This window comes from Dermacentor andersoni, chromosome 5 (assembly GCF_023375885.2).
Source record: "Dermacentor andersoni chromosome 5, qqDerAnde1_hic_scaffold, whole genome shotgun sequence".
Lineage (NCBI taxonomy): Eukaryota > Metazoa > Arthropoda > Arachnida > Ixodida > Ixodidae > Dermacentor > Dermacentor andersoni.
Window position 1 is genome coordinate 99778055 of NC_092818.1, and position 13659 is coordinate 99791713.

At 46.8% G+C, this 13659-nt stretch overlaps 1 protein-coding gene across 2 annotated transcripts in view; it reads left to right on the plus strand.

The window, feature by feature from the left end:
- LOC126530947 (glycine receptor subunit alpha-2-like) overlaps positions 1-13659 on the plus strand; it is a 134339-nt gene that overhangs the window by 104902 nt on the left and 15778 nt on the right. For both annotated transcript variants that reach the window (XM_072288241.1, XM_050178277.3), the window contains exons 2-4: positions 527-735; positions 5797-5864; positions 12623-12935. In XM_072288241.1, the coding sequence (XP_072144342.1) occupies positions 527-735; positions 5797-5864; positions 12623-12935 (590 nt within the window). The remainder of the gene's footprint in view (positions 1-526; positions 736-5796; positions 5865-12622; positions 12936-13659) is intronic.

Consider the following 13659-nt stretch of genomic DNA (forward strand, 5'->3'; position numbering starts at 1 on the left):
ACGTCGAATCAGGAAGAGTGTGGCAACCATGGTAGCTAGAGAAGAAGGGGCACGTGTTTGGGAAAAGTACAGCCGGGGAATACGGGCGAATGGGCGTCATTTGACTCGATTCCCGACTCCTATTAGCAATTTAGGAAACAAAACGGTCACCAAGTTATTGTTGTCAAAGAGGTTAAAGTTTGAAAGATTGAAAGGTTGAAGTCTTGAAACACGGTAGCCCTGCTCTTTAACTTGCTGGAGAACTTGGTCTGCTCGCTAGTTTGGCGAACAAACTTCGTTAGTGAACATGGCTTCCATGTGGACTCCGTAATATGTCAACCTCTTCGACAGCCCCACTTTGGTCGGTGTTCTGCGTTCCTTATAAGAATTTACTTCCGCCCCACTTTGGTCGGTGTTCTGCGTTCCTTATAAGAATTTACTTCCCGACAAGACAGGATGCCTTCCGGCTGTCGATTTCACGTTTCGTGACGGCGCGAGTGATGATTTTGATAACAAGCAACGCTTCACTCGCGTTTCGCTCGTGCAGCGGCAACACCGGAGGCCCGGGCAGCAGCAGCGAGGTGTACCTGAGCAGCGTGGAGCGCGAGAGTGACTCACCCGCGACGAGCTTCTCGCCCGCGACGTCAGCCGAGACGCCAGGAGGAGACGACCCGGTGGTGCCCACCCCGCGGCTCGCCTTCCTCGACAAGATGCTGGAGCAGTACGACAAGCGCGCGTGGCCCACCTACGGAATGGGTGAGAACGAGACCGGTGCTTCCCTCGGTGCGGGGAGATTGACGCTCTTCTTGGCAGTCGCTCGTACTTGTTAAGATTCACGGGGGGCGTCGGGAAGAGGGTTCGGACACACGCATGTGCAGATGCAGCCGCACAGTGTTAGTGCGTGTGCGTGTGCGCGCGAGCGCTCAGTGCAACGGAAGTTACGTTGAAAGCAATTGGTGGTCGATCACTATGGCTGCATAAAGTATGCCAGTGCTCAGATGAAATTCGCGAGTACTATATTTTACGCTGTCCCTAGCTAAAATTCGCATTTGGTTACTGCTTATATTTAAGAAGCAAAAAAAAGAAACTTCCAATTTAGGGTGCGTTTTTATTCGTTTATTCTCTTTTTTTTTCAGTTGACACGCAGATATGAAATAGAACATTCTGAAACCGCTCGAGACTTATTAGCGGTACACAAAGCCCTCCGGTTATGGGCTTGGTAGCGCGCAGAGGTGGTCCCTTTGAGATTTCCGCGACGCAGTATATACGAGATCTCACCGGGCTTTTTTCGACTCGGCAAAGCATTCTGTACACGTGACGCAACATGCGAATTCAGCGTAAACTGCACGTTTTTGCAGATGTATGTTCTTGCATAATTATGGGCCGCAGTGCAACTTCTGTTTTCTGTTTGATACCTACAGACGAATACGTTTGCGCCTCCATGTATATGAAGGCTTTAAGGTTGTACGGCGACGTGTAAAAGAAAGTTAAAATCCAAGCTTTGATCAAAACCAAACAAGCAAGCCGTAAGGCAGGATTGAAAACGAAAGTATGACGGAAGAGATACGTAAATCATAGTGCATAGAAGGAGATATGCAAAAGCACTTTTTCAAATATAGCATTGGAGGCAGTTGGAGGGGTAGAGGAAGACGTTAATTACGTTTCGGCTGGTTCCCAGAAAATATGTTGCTTATAATGCCAGAACAATTACAGCAACTAGATATTTAACACGCCTCTCTCCTAACGTCCAACAGAATCATAAAGTCGATGCCAAAGACTATATTATATATGGCCTAAAACTTCCATGCTTCGAAGTGTAGATGCCGGCCTGGCCAACTGAAAATTACGGAGTATTCCTAACTTGAAGCAAAATAAATGTTCGTGACAGAATCTTGGGAGTTACACTGAAGCAAGCATGCAGTTTTGCAAGCGCTCACGATGCAATATGCTCGGCCACGTTCTTGACCTGAACGAAGACTGCTGCTGAAATAGGATGCATGTAACGAATACGTGCACAATATACGCATTTCATTCTTCCAATTCAATTGTGAAGAGCAAGGATCAGAGACAAAAAGTTACAATTCAGTAATTTTAGATTGTTTAAGTCTTGCGAATCTATACTGAACACATAGAGAGGAACTGGACGTCCCCATGACAAGGCCGCAATAATACAATGAGGCGTTAGCCGTGCAAATTCGCGTTCGTAACATAATGTGAAATCTGTGAGGCATATGCTGCGCTGATTACGGCTATTTCTATACGTTGCTCATTGGTTTTCAACATAATCATCGACGCAGACTCTTGAGAGATGCGGATTACATGCGATATCAGGTCTGAATGACAAAGGCTGTGTTGGCTGAGGCTCATTAAGTTTTTTCCTGGACGCGTAAATGTGTCCACGTGGGAGATCACAATTCTATGCCCAATAATATATTCAAGGTTGTTTTTTATAAACTTATGAGCTACCGCTTCAGCCTGTGCCTTCTACATTTCAGAAGCCGCATTATTATAAGCATTCTTTTCTTCTTTCTTTCTTTTTGGGGGAGGGGGGAGCAGAATTGTACAAATCAACATCTAAAATTTTATTTTCTTAGCTCTCTATACCTGTGGTGCCAAACCTAACAAAAGCTAAAAAACTCTTTATGTTCTGGCGACGTTGAAACCCATCTGCGGTGATGCGCAGCATTTGCCCGTCGCCGCCCGTATTTAATAGATTACCGTAATCACGTAACAAGCTTTCACTAAACTGCATACAAAAAGGCTGCAGCCACAGCTTCGTGATCAGAAGACAGAGAGGGGAAAAAGAGAATTCAGTGTTCTTATTTCGCGACTCTATTCTGATCCGTTGAATAATTTCCGGTGAAGTTCTGAACACACGCACTCAAGTTGTGGGAGATTCCATGTTATCGATTGGCAAGTTCATCGAAACAAAATGAAAAAAAAAAATATTCAGAGTGCCGTCGGCTTTGCCTGTTCAAACAACAGCTCACGTTCACCGCAGCTTTACGCGTTCGCTCTTATGTAGTATTCAACGCTCGCAACTCCTTTACGGAAGAGTTTTTGTTTCCCGTGCAACGACGTAATGCACCTATAGGGAAGAAACATTTGCGCATTTCTTGTTTGTGTATGACGCGCCACGTGGGAATCTGCGACGTTGTGGTCTAAAGGCGCTGCTTTCCCTAATTCATGCCTCTAGAAGCGAAATGAGGTCAGGAGAGTAATATCTAAGGTTGTCTTTCGTCATAACTGTGGACAAGAACCGTATCATGATAGCCGTCGCTCCCCGCTGGCAGCCTCACGATCAAGATTGGCGGTGTGGAACTGGAGTGGAAACGCTACTTGCGATCGTTCGTCCTGGACACAGATAGACCACTTGAAGAAGCCTGTAGTGTATAGAAAGCTTGACGAAAGAAATATTGTTCTCTCAGTTTGTTATTTCCAGCTTATTTTCCTCTTTTTTAATTTAGTGGTAACTTATGTTCCCATGGGTATCACGATAACGAGTTATCATAGCATTCAGCACATAACATTTGATATTGAATAAGCCACTTCCAGGCATAAACTTTGTTGGGACCCCTCTGGAACACCGTCTACAGTTCAAAGTGCGACTAGGACCATTCGCCCGCACGATCACTGGAGACACGCCATTCCAGCCTTATTTTGATACGTGTAGATTCACCGCGGCCGCTGGTGCCGGCGTGACGCGGAGCCTGCTGCATGCGCGCGCGGTTCACGTTACGCCGTGAGTCGGGCGTATAAGCAGTGCCCAAGGAGCGGGCCCCTCTCGCCCTCTCTTCGGCATCTCTCTACTTCAGCATCCGAGGTACGCAGGTGCTACCGCCACGTAGAATCACCTTCGGTGCTCTTGGCTGTCGGACGTGCGGACCCATTTGGTCTCACGCCCTTCTGAGCAAGGCGGGCCCCTTTGTGTGGCGAACCTATAGCTCGGAAGAGCCTGTGTGGCTGAGCGGACTTCCCGGGAGCTTTCACCCGTAGTTTGCGACTGCCACGCTGTTGAAGTAAACCCGGTATTGTACGCACTTTCTATACGTAACACGTAATAAACCCCCTTTCGTTCGTACCACGGCTGTAGTCTCCACGCCCTGCAGGTGAGTCAGCGAACCCGACCCGGCGCCCTTTTGCGTGCGTTGCGGAGTAGGGCCGAGTTACGTGTTTCCTTCGACCTTAGCAAGCCGGGTGCGCGCATTACACTACACACAGGCAATAATGCAAGTGGAGACAAAGCAATAGGAAGCTTAAACTGTGCGCACGTGCGAAATGTGAAAAATTGTGATTGATTGATTGATTGATTGATTGATTGATTGATTGATTGATTGATTGATTGATTGATTGATTGATTGATTGATTGATTGATTGATTGATTGATTGATTGATTGATTGATTGATAATCGAAACTAGCGGCCTCACTATCGCAGTGTAGCACCAAGGTTGCTGCCAGCCACTGTAGCGCGTACGAAAAATTTACGTACGGGAACACGCTTATCATAGAAGTGGCCCCACGCTTGACATGCATCCAGCTAGCGCGAAAAGAAACGTAGAGCGTGAAGAATCCCTTGAGTATCTCTGATCTAATATATATTTATTAACATTCATATGTTTATTTAAAAAATTCGGAAGATGGAAGTAGTATTTGCTGAATAAAGGAAAAGAAAGGGTGAATGCAGCGTTGAAGGGCTAACGTGTTGCCCCTGAGAACCATAACTAATCGCACAGGCTGGGGACGAAAATACTCTCCTGCTGCTTTCGTGCGAATATCTTTCGGTTACAGCTGCCTCCTACTGATTGTTATAGAGAGGAACTGCGATTCATAGCTGGTAAACATAACCAAACCGAAAACAAACGCGAATCGCAGTAAGTGTGCAGTAGGGAAAAAACAAGCGAAAACGAAATCGCTTCCAAACACATTTGGTGTAATATTCAGGAAAAAAATATAAAATATACAATCCGCCAAGAGTGTTAGGTTCCACAAACAAAACAGTGACTTCGTACGGGTTTATTACTAGTTGTGCGAAACGAAAATAGACATAGAAAGCTCTGTAATTGCTTCCGGGGTATGTTCCATCGACAAATCGAGCAGAGTTCGAAGCGCGAGAGCAAATGTCCCTTGGCGCTTTGCTCTTTCGTCGTAGGAACGGAGGGAAGCCGCACGAAATTTGTGCAGGTTGTACGGCCGGGTGCGAGAGTCATTCGTCGTCGTTTCAGACATAGCACCGTGCGCCATTCTGTAACGGAGGCTGGCGCATTGCACCAGCAGCTTGCGGGCGAAGCAATTATCTGGCGCGCTGCTGAAACTGAGACCACCGAAATTGCGCTCGAAGTTTCACAGTTTCCCATCAATCGACGCGTATATATATGGCTGGCCCCGTGTGTTCATTCGTCAGCCTTTTCATTCCTGCAACGTGTGGGAACAGGAAGATTACTAAGGTGCGCGTCGCACAAAAGAAGAAAGTGAAAAAACCAAAAAACTAATAGATGATACATTGATCCTTCGCCATTAGTTAAAAGAGCCGCTGCTGCATCGGGTTCTCCCACGGAAGTCGCTTTAGCGTTCCAGAACTGTGCCCTTCGACCAGACCGGAGAAAAATAAGATGTGCATTTTTACTTGCTTCCCGCTTTGATGATTGATTAAACTACGAAGCGTACCTGTGTTCTTTATCGTCGATAATGTTTTGGCGGCTTATTGTTATCCGAATGCAAACAACTTTGTGCCTTATTTCTTGCGTTTTATGTAACTCTCACTCTTGACATTGTCTCAGTGTGATACCAACGCGCGTTATTTTTCTTTCTTTCCTTAGGGCATCCAACGTACGTCAAAGTGAACATATACGTGAACAGCATAGGCCCTGTCAACGCAAACAATATGGTAAGCAATGTTCGCTTGTGCAACCCACTTGTGGAGCCATATTGCATGACAATGATTCCAACCCGAGGAGAGCGTTCTTATCACTTGTCATGTAATAGCTGTAACATAAACATCGACGCCACGAAACAAAGGAGGAGCCACAGGTTTACAAAAGCGGTGAAGTACACGAGTACATGTATAAATAGTAATATTTATTCCATGCAGTTGTTCACTCGGACTATCTAAGCATCCGCGGTTCTCAGATAGTCCAGACAACACCCCTGCGCGTCGTCCCATGCGAGTACTACTCCGATCGCACTACTTCGCGTTAATACCTTCAACATTAGGCACAGACCTCGCCATACTCATGCGGAGAGCACAGGCTTGCACACTGGCGTCCCCCGTCCGCCATGAGTACATTTGTGGACGCTTAGGCCTTAGCGCTGAGTATAAATAATCACCATAAGGCCATCCAAGAATGCAAAGCAGCAGCTTGCTCTACTAAAAGAATAAAATGACTGGCAGTGCAGTAAGCAAGAACAAGGGCTAAGATCTCTATTTCGACATCATCTCAGTATTGTGAAACATGATACAGCGCTAAAGAAGAGGAAAACGTCAACACGAAATACGCGTCCGTTACTTGTGCTCCCGTTTTCATCTCTTGTAATTATCGAAGTGAGCCGACACCTCAAGTTGCAGCTTCGAAGTACTTAGGGATAACTGAGGATGGTACGCTAAACTGGCAGCAGCAAGTCCAAGCGAATGCTAGTAAAGGAAAACCTGCAACGGTATTGTCGCGCGGGTTCAGTAATAAAAGGACAGCTATGCGTTGGACTACGTTGCTGATGATTTATAAACATTACGTCCGCCCCATTCTCAAATTCGGCTGTTTTCACTTTTCAAGACGTGCATCAGCACCTTTGTCTTGGGCTGCCAAGTTTTTTGGCCAATTAAGTGCTTTATCTGGAGGCTGCAATTATTCCGCTTGAGTCCAGATTTAAGGAACCTGCTGTCCTGACTTTTCTGAAGCTTTACAACGCATCCCTCTGTAGTTTACCGTCCGTTTTCATCAATTTTCCTGATTCATCTTGCAGAACACGTTGGTGCCGTAATCGACAGCCACAAGTTGTTTTTGTTCAGACGCTGTTTTCAAAACTTAAAGTTCGTTTACCGTGCCTGATTTCTCCAAAAACAAGTTTGTTGAAGGTGAAACTGATTTTTGGGGATATTTTTACAAAACACGCGAAAATTTTTCCAGCTCGCATAATTGAAGGTCTCCTTCAAGATCTTCTTAGAAAATGTCCGCCTCACTTTGTTGTTTCTACGGACGCAACACAAAATTTAAGGGCTGGAGTTGGCATCATTACAAATCAAATTAACTTCTCTTTCGCTCTCAGTCTGACTGATTACACTCCAATATTTCTTGAAGAATTTCTGGAACTTATTCTGGCCAATAGGAAATTGCGCCCACAGAAATCTAAAGTAGTAATTTGTTACACATGCGCTTTCCGTTCGTACACATTTAACTTGTAATAATCGGTCAGACCTGCTGAGTATATTTTCGACTCTTGCCCTAGACAATTTATCTGAGGTCAGCTTTGTCTGGGTCCACAGATGTAGTAGAATCTTTTTAAGTAAATCAGCTGACTCGCTCGCGTAGTCGTCACGAAATGGTCCAGCCTTAAATATTCTTGCTGATTTCGTTTTTACAACGGGGGCTAGGTTTAAACGCCTTTTACTTCTAAATTGTAATGAATCATCTTTACTTTCAACAGATGATTTTCGACATCTAAATTTCCGGTGGAACACAAGCACATTCCTTTCATGACAATGCGAGATGACGTTATCAAGCTTCCGTTGTAGAGTTCACGGCCTAAATCTTTATCTTCGTACGTCTGGTTTATCCATAACTAACCTCTTCTCTTTTAACGCGACAGCGTTAAGGGCCTAGTGTCGCAGAAAATCTGGTGTCGGCGTCCAGCGCTGACCGTCTTGTGCGCGACAAATCATTGCGAACCGCGCATACCCAACCACACAGACTCTACGTGTAGCACAAGGACGTTACCAGCATAATTGAATTTCTGAATGTAAAATGCGTCAGAAAAATCTTAAAGTACGGCTTACAACCTACACACACGATAGCCTCGGAATGTAATTTGAATATACGAGAAAATAAAATTCTGTTACGTGGAAACTCAAGCACAAGCTCCTTTTCCAGTCTCCCTACCATTCATAGAGCGGCGCTCCCGGTTCCTCGCAACACCATCCAGATGGCGCTTGCGTTCAGAGGTCGCGTTTCTACCAGAAAGCTCGCCTTCGTGCATGACATTCATTGTCAGCGTTTCCCGGTAACCATTGCGGTTATATGAGCTACAGTTGCCGGGAAGCACGAGAAGCAGTCAGGGAGCTTTGAATACCATCGCGCTCCACTCTTGTAGGCGAAGCTTAAGCGACCTCCAAATTTTTGTAATGAAGCAGCAACTATGAACCATATTTTTTTATTTCTCGCCGCCGCTTCTCCTCCCTTCGCTTAATGTTCTTCATACTTCAAACTGGTAATCTAAGTTTAGCGCTCACAACAGCAAACATATTGTCCTTTGGTGCTCGCCAATTAGGCACAAGCCATGGGTCCGTGATTACTGCTCTACACAAGGTCGCAGAAGCGTCCGGAAGGTTACGCTGCTAAGGTACCGACCATGGACACTTTATTTTGTTTTATTTGTATTTTTACTAAGTTTATAAGTAGGTCCTCTCAAATTTTGTGTTAGCATTTAGTTTCCTAATGCTTCGTTCTTAATGTTTGCCTTTACCCCGATTGGTATTTTGTCGGGTGCATTTTTCAAACAACCCAGCGTGGTCAATGACCTCTGTGGGTACGAGCCATGTTTTGAGGCAAGAACAACAGCAAAACTCCGTGACTGTGAAATTTCACTGCTGAGCACAAGGAAGCGGGTTCGATCGTCGCAGCGGTGGTCGATGAATGCGTAAACGCTCTTATACTGCGTATTGGGCGCAATTTAAGCAATTCCAGGAACCACTCAGGCTCGGATCGACCCGTGAGTCTGAGTGTGAGTGAACCCGGCTGAGAGGAGTCTTGGCGGGCCTGAGTTTAAGTGAGCCCTAAGAAAAAAAGAGGGGAGGGGGGGGGGGGTATTTTGTCAGCGAGACCGAGTCAGATTAGTTTTATCTGGCGATCTATCAGGTTCCAGGTGGTCAAATTTATTCCGGAGCTCTGCACTACGGTATACCTCAGAACCGACTGTTCAGTTTCAGGATGTTAATCCCCACAATTCAAGTAATTTCTTTTTTCTTTAATTTAACGAAGTGCGCGGTACAGAACAAGTACGGACGCTGCGAGACGTAAACCATGTTTCATAATGCCAGTAGACAATTAGAGCGCCTTTTTATTCATAATAAATAAACTCGGCATCTTTCTCGCTCCCCCATCTAAAAGGACTGTACTCGCAAGCATACCCGTCTTTGGCTGTGCTCACGCGTGGCGAAACTTTCCATCACGTGACTTGTTTCCAAGCACCAAACTCGCGCTCACAAACTGAGTTGCTTTTTCGTTCGAAGGCAACGATAAGACCGCTAGCGCAAAACGTGCTTCGGTACGGCAGGCAGTTTTCGTGGACGAGGAGGGCCGTCGAGAAGGCACTCCTCGGTGGCGCTGCCTACGTTCAGCGCCACCTTCACGGTTTCCGTGAACTCGGAATGCACGGGTTGCCATCCGCCAGCTCCACTAGTGTGCGATGGCACCGCACAGACACCGAAAACCCTCGAGTTTCGCCAGTCACCTCCGCCGGCCAGTCGGCGAGATATCAGCCACGTTTTTGGCTGGTTCTAGAAGGGAAACAGAGAGAGTACAGCACCGGGTACGACGTGCATGCCATTTAAGTCGGTGACGGTTTTCGATGCACGGACTGCATCGGAAGTGAGCGCGTCGTTTCACTGTTGCCACTCGATTGCACGCAACAGTCTTGCGTAGCGGTGCTAAGCGCAAGGCAGGCTTCTCGCGTTCGTTCTTCCCGAGGTGGAAACATTGTCTAGTGGTGCAAGCCCTGGAAAGACATTTTCCGTATCGCCACTTTCAGCCGCCGCAATCTTTGCATTGTTGACAGCAGAGTTCCCAAACTCGGTCGTTTCTCTTTTATATTTTCTGTAATGTGCGTTTCTTCTTACTCACAGTAGCGACAAGAACGCGACTGCTGAAATCTTGAATATTTCGTTCTATAATGTGGGTTGCAAGATTTTCTTGCTTTAATTTCTCTTTTTTTTCATGTATATCCGCTAACAAAAACCTTTAATCACACATCACGTGCATTGCAGTCGCACAAAAAGAAAGAAAGAGGTGAGGTTACGGTTGGCTCTTGTTAAAGTTTGCTACTTGTACACTAAGGCTAACGAAAGTTATCCGCTTCTTACACTATTTAAAACGCTAAAGGAAAATAAAAATCATGCAATGACCAGTCGTATCGAAAAAAATGCGCTTGATTTAAAAGGCAGGAAAGCGACAGTGCAGAACAAAATGAAAACAAGTATTTCTTTAAATTTCATTCTGGGGTATTACGTGCCAAAAACCCCGATTCGATTATACGGCGCAAGAAAAACAAGTAAAAATAGGAGTAACACAATGGGAACGTGGGTAGGAGAATAGGTGGCAAGTTTTGTTAAACGAAGTCGAGGGTTGCAGAGAATCGTGTTGAACGATGAGCTTCGAAAATTCACAGATGTATTGGGTAGTTAAGCGGAGCCATTGCCAGCACCCCTTCTAAGGCTATAGGTCCGCCCGCAGCTAGCAACATTCCTTCTTGAGATGATGCAGGTAGGGAGAGTTGGACATCTGAGGGATAGAGAGGTGTTTGCTCTGCAATGTGCTTAATGAGACTGACAATGACGACGATGATGACGATCAGGGGAAATTCAAGAAGGAACTGCCCCACGGACGTCAAAATTGAAATAAATAACAGGGTTTTACGTGTAAAAATCAGGGTATGATTATGAGGCCCACCGTAGCGCCGGACTCCGAATTAATTTCGACCACCTGAGGTTCTTTGACGTGCACCTAAATCCAAGTACATGAGCGTTTTTACATTTTACCACCATCTAAATGCGGCCGCTATGGTTGGGATCGAACCCCTGACCTCGAACTCCGCAGCGCAACGCCAAAACCAGTTCGCTACCGCGGCGTGTTGTTTCTCAGTTGTGCTGTGTTGTGCTCACTGCGGTGGTGCTGTACTCGCTCTCTCTTCTTTTAGCTCTTAGTCTTCCGTTTTCTTCTTTCCCCAAGCAGGATAGCAAACCACGTAATCCCGCCTGGCTTGCCTATCTGCCCTTTCCTGTTTACCCATCTTTCTGTCTTTCTCGGTTTCCAAACTTCGCTAACGTGCATACGAATAAGACTTATAATTCTGTGCTGCGAGAGAAATGCCGTCTTTTTAGGCCTGATGCGGCAACTACGAAGGGGAATGCCTGCAGACGATTGTCTACATGTTTTCAAGCTTTGCGTCTCGTCTCGATGGTCAAGTAGTCAGGCGACGTGCCACGTAATGACAAGGGTGTTCAGGCGAAGGCTGCCACCAGCACGAACAGGCGTGCCGACGTACGCGCTGTACAGCCCTGTTGTGCAACTTCTTTCGAAACTGCAGCAACAGGGCCCCAGCTGACATATAGATTCAAGATCGCGAGCTAGCACGCTTCCTCGAAAAGCGAAGCTGGCGTGAAAACGGCGAAACCTTAGTTATAACCCGATGCGTCTCCTTCGGCACCTCGCCGCTTGACGTCTCGTATGTGTTAAGATAGTCCGAACACAAGGCGGCTGGCGGCAAAAGGCGACGATAGAAGAAGCCCCACGCGCTGGCTAGCTTTTGCTCGGCTCACTGCCGGGAAAACTCAGGAAGCAGCGATACGGGTGCACCGAGGAAATGAGGCTGGTGTTGAGGGCAAGTGCAAATATAACCAGCGCACACCCCGTACGGTCGAGGAAATTTGCTCCCAGGGAAGCCTGAACGAGGGCGACTCCCCAGGCCGTCCTTTCCTCTTTTTTTTCCCTTTCCTGTCTCGAATCGCCGGAGCTGCCGCACGTCGGAATAGTTCCTGTCATGCGTCCGCTCGTCCAGAAGCGAAGACGGGTTCCCGGTTGCGTTGGCGACGGCAGAAGCCGTTTCGCTGTCGAAAGCACGCAGCCGGCTATTTGTCTGCGTCGGCGCTTGGTCAAGTGATGCCACAGGGAAAGCGGGGTCTAGGTCATTTCGTCCCCTTTCGAGACTGGACCGCGTCGCGCCCAGCCGTCGTGACCGTTCTTTTGCTTTCTCGAAAAGAAGAGAGGGAGATAGGTGAGAAGAAATGGGGTGGCTGGATATGCGATGCTTCCCCGCCTGCAAAATGGGCGTATTCGTCGTGGTTGGGGCTCGTGCCTGTTTTAACGGCAGGAATGCTTTTGGCGCGGGTAACGCTGACATGGCTTGACAGTACTGCAGCTGCTAGCAAGCAAGAAGCCGGGGACATCAATGTATTATGCTTCCGTTAAGCATCTACGTATACTTTTGCGTATTTTGCGAGTTACACTTACACTAACTGATAAGGAAATGTACATTGCTACCACTCGCGCCTTGTCGTCAAAGTAGGCCAAAGTTACAGGCTTAGAGAAACAACTCGCTAAGAGAAAAGTAGAAAAGTGAGCGGGCAATTTGGGCGCACATGCTCGCGTGTGTCTCTAATGTTTTCTGTTCTCTGGAGATGACCCCGCGTGGCTTGGTGTGTCGCGACACTTCGTGCAGGAGTACGGCATGGACATCTACCTGCGCCAGTCATGGCAGGACCTTCGGCTCAACGTGACCAAGTACGGCGTCACCACGCCGGTGACCATTAACGGCGAGGACATCATGAGCAAGATCTGGAAGCCCGACCTGTTCTTCCGTAACGTGAAGGAGGCCAACTTCCACTACGTGACCGTGCCAAACAAGCTGGTCAAGCTGGGGCCCGACGGAGAGGTGCTGTTCAGCATGCGGCTCACGCTGCGCCTCGCCTGCTTCATGTCCTTCAAGCACTTTCCCCTGGACACGCAGAAGTGCCACATTCTGCTTGGACCCTGTGAGCAGCACTCTCCATTCCTCGCACACTTTAGTGTCGCTAGAGTAGATCACACTGTGTGAATGAGAAACACTTCTGGTGTGCTGAACGCTCAACGCAAGGGGGCGTAATAATGGAAGTAATGGGCGACGCATGGGACAGCGGGGTCCATGTGCAAGGGAGCTAGGGTATATGACGTTTGTCTGCTCAAGTCAACCCAAAGTAACAAATATACTGAGTACATTGTGTATTTTTGAGTATAAGTTGTATTTGCTGAGCACTTCTGTATTCCTCGTTCAAGCGTCCCTAGTTCGTGATTGACTCTGACATTGTATAATCGGTTGCTTTTCTTGTTTTATTTTTCTCTATTACTTATTTTGTTTGCTTGAACATGTATAAGCCCATCGCACCGAACATTTTCTTTTTCTTTTTTTTTGCGCCCACTATATTGCTTATTGATCCAAGCGCGCTAAAGCTAAGTGCTCGCCATTGGGTCTATGTGTGCGCCCACATTAATTTTCTTATTTCTTCATGTCATTTCTGTGTATTCATTAAATTAAATTATAGAATTTTACGTGCCAGAACCATGATCTGATTATGAGGGACTGTATTCATCAGACATTCAAATGTGACAAAGTCGGCGACAAAAGTTTCCACTATCAAATCTCGCGCTGCACGTTGAATGAGAATGCACTGAACGTACCTATAGTCTCTAGGTTTGTTAAGCTCTGCTGAAATTGTGGCA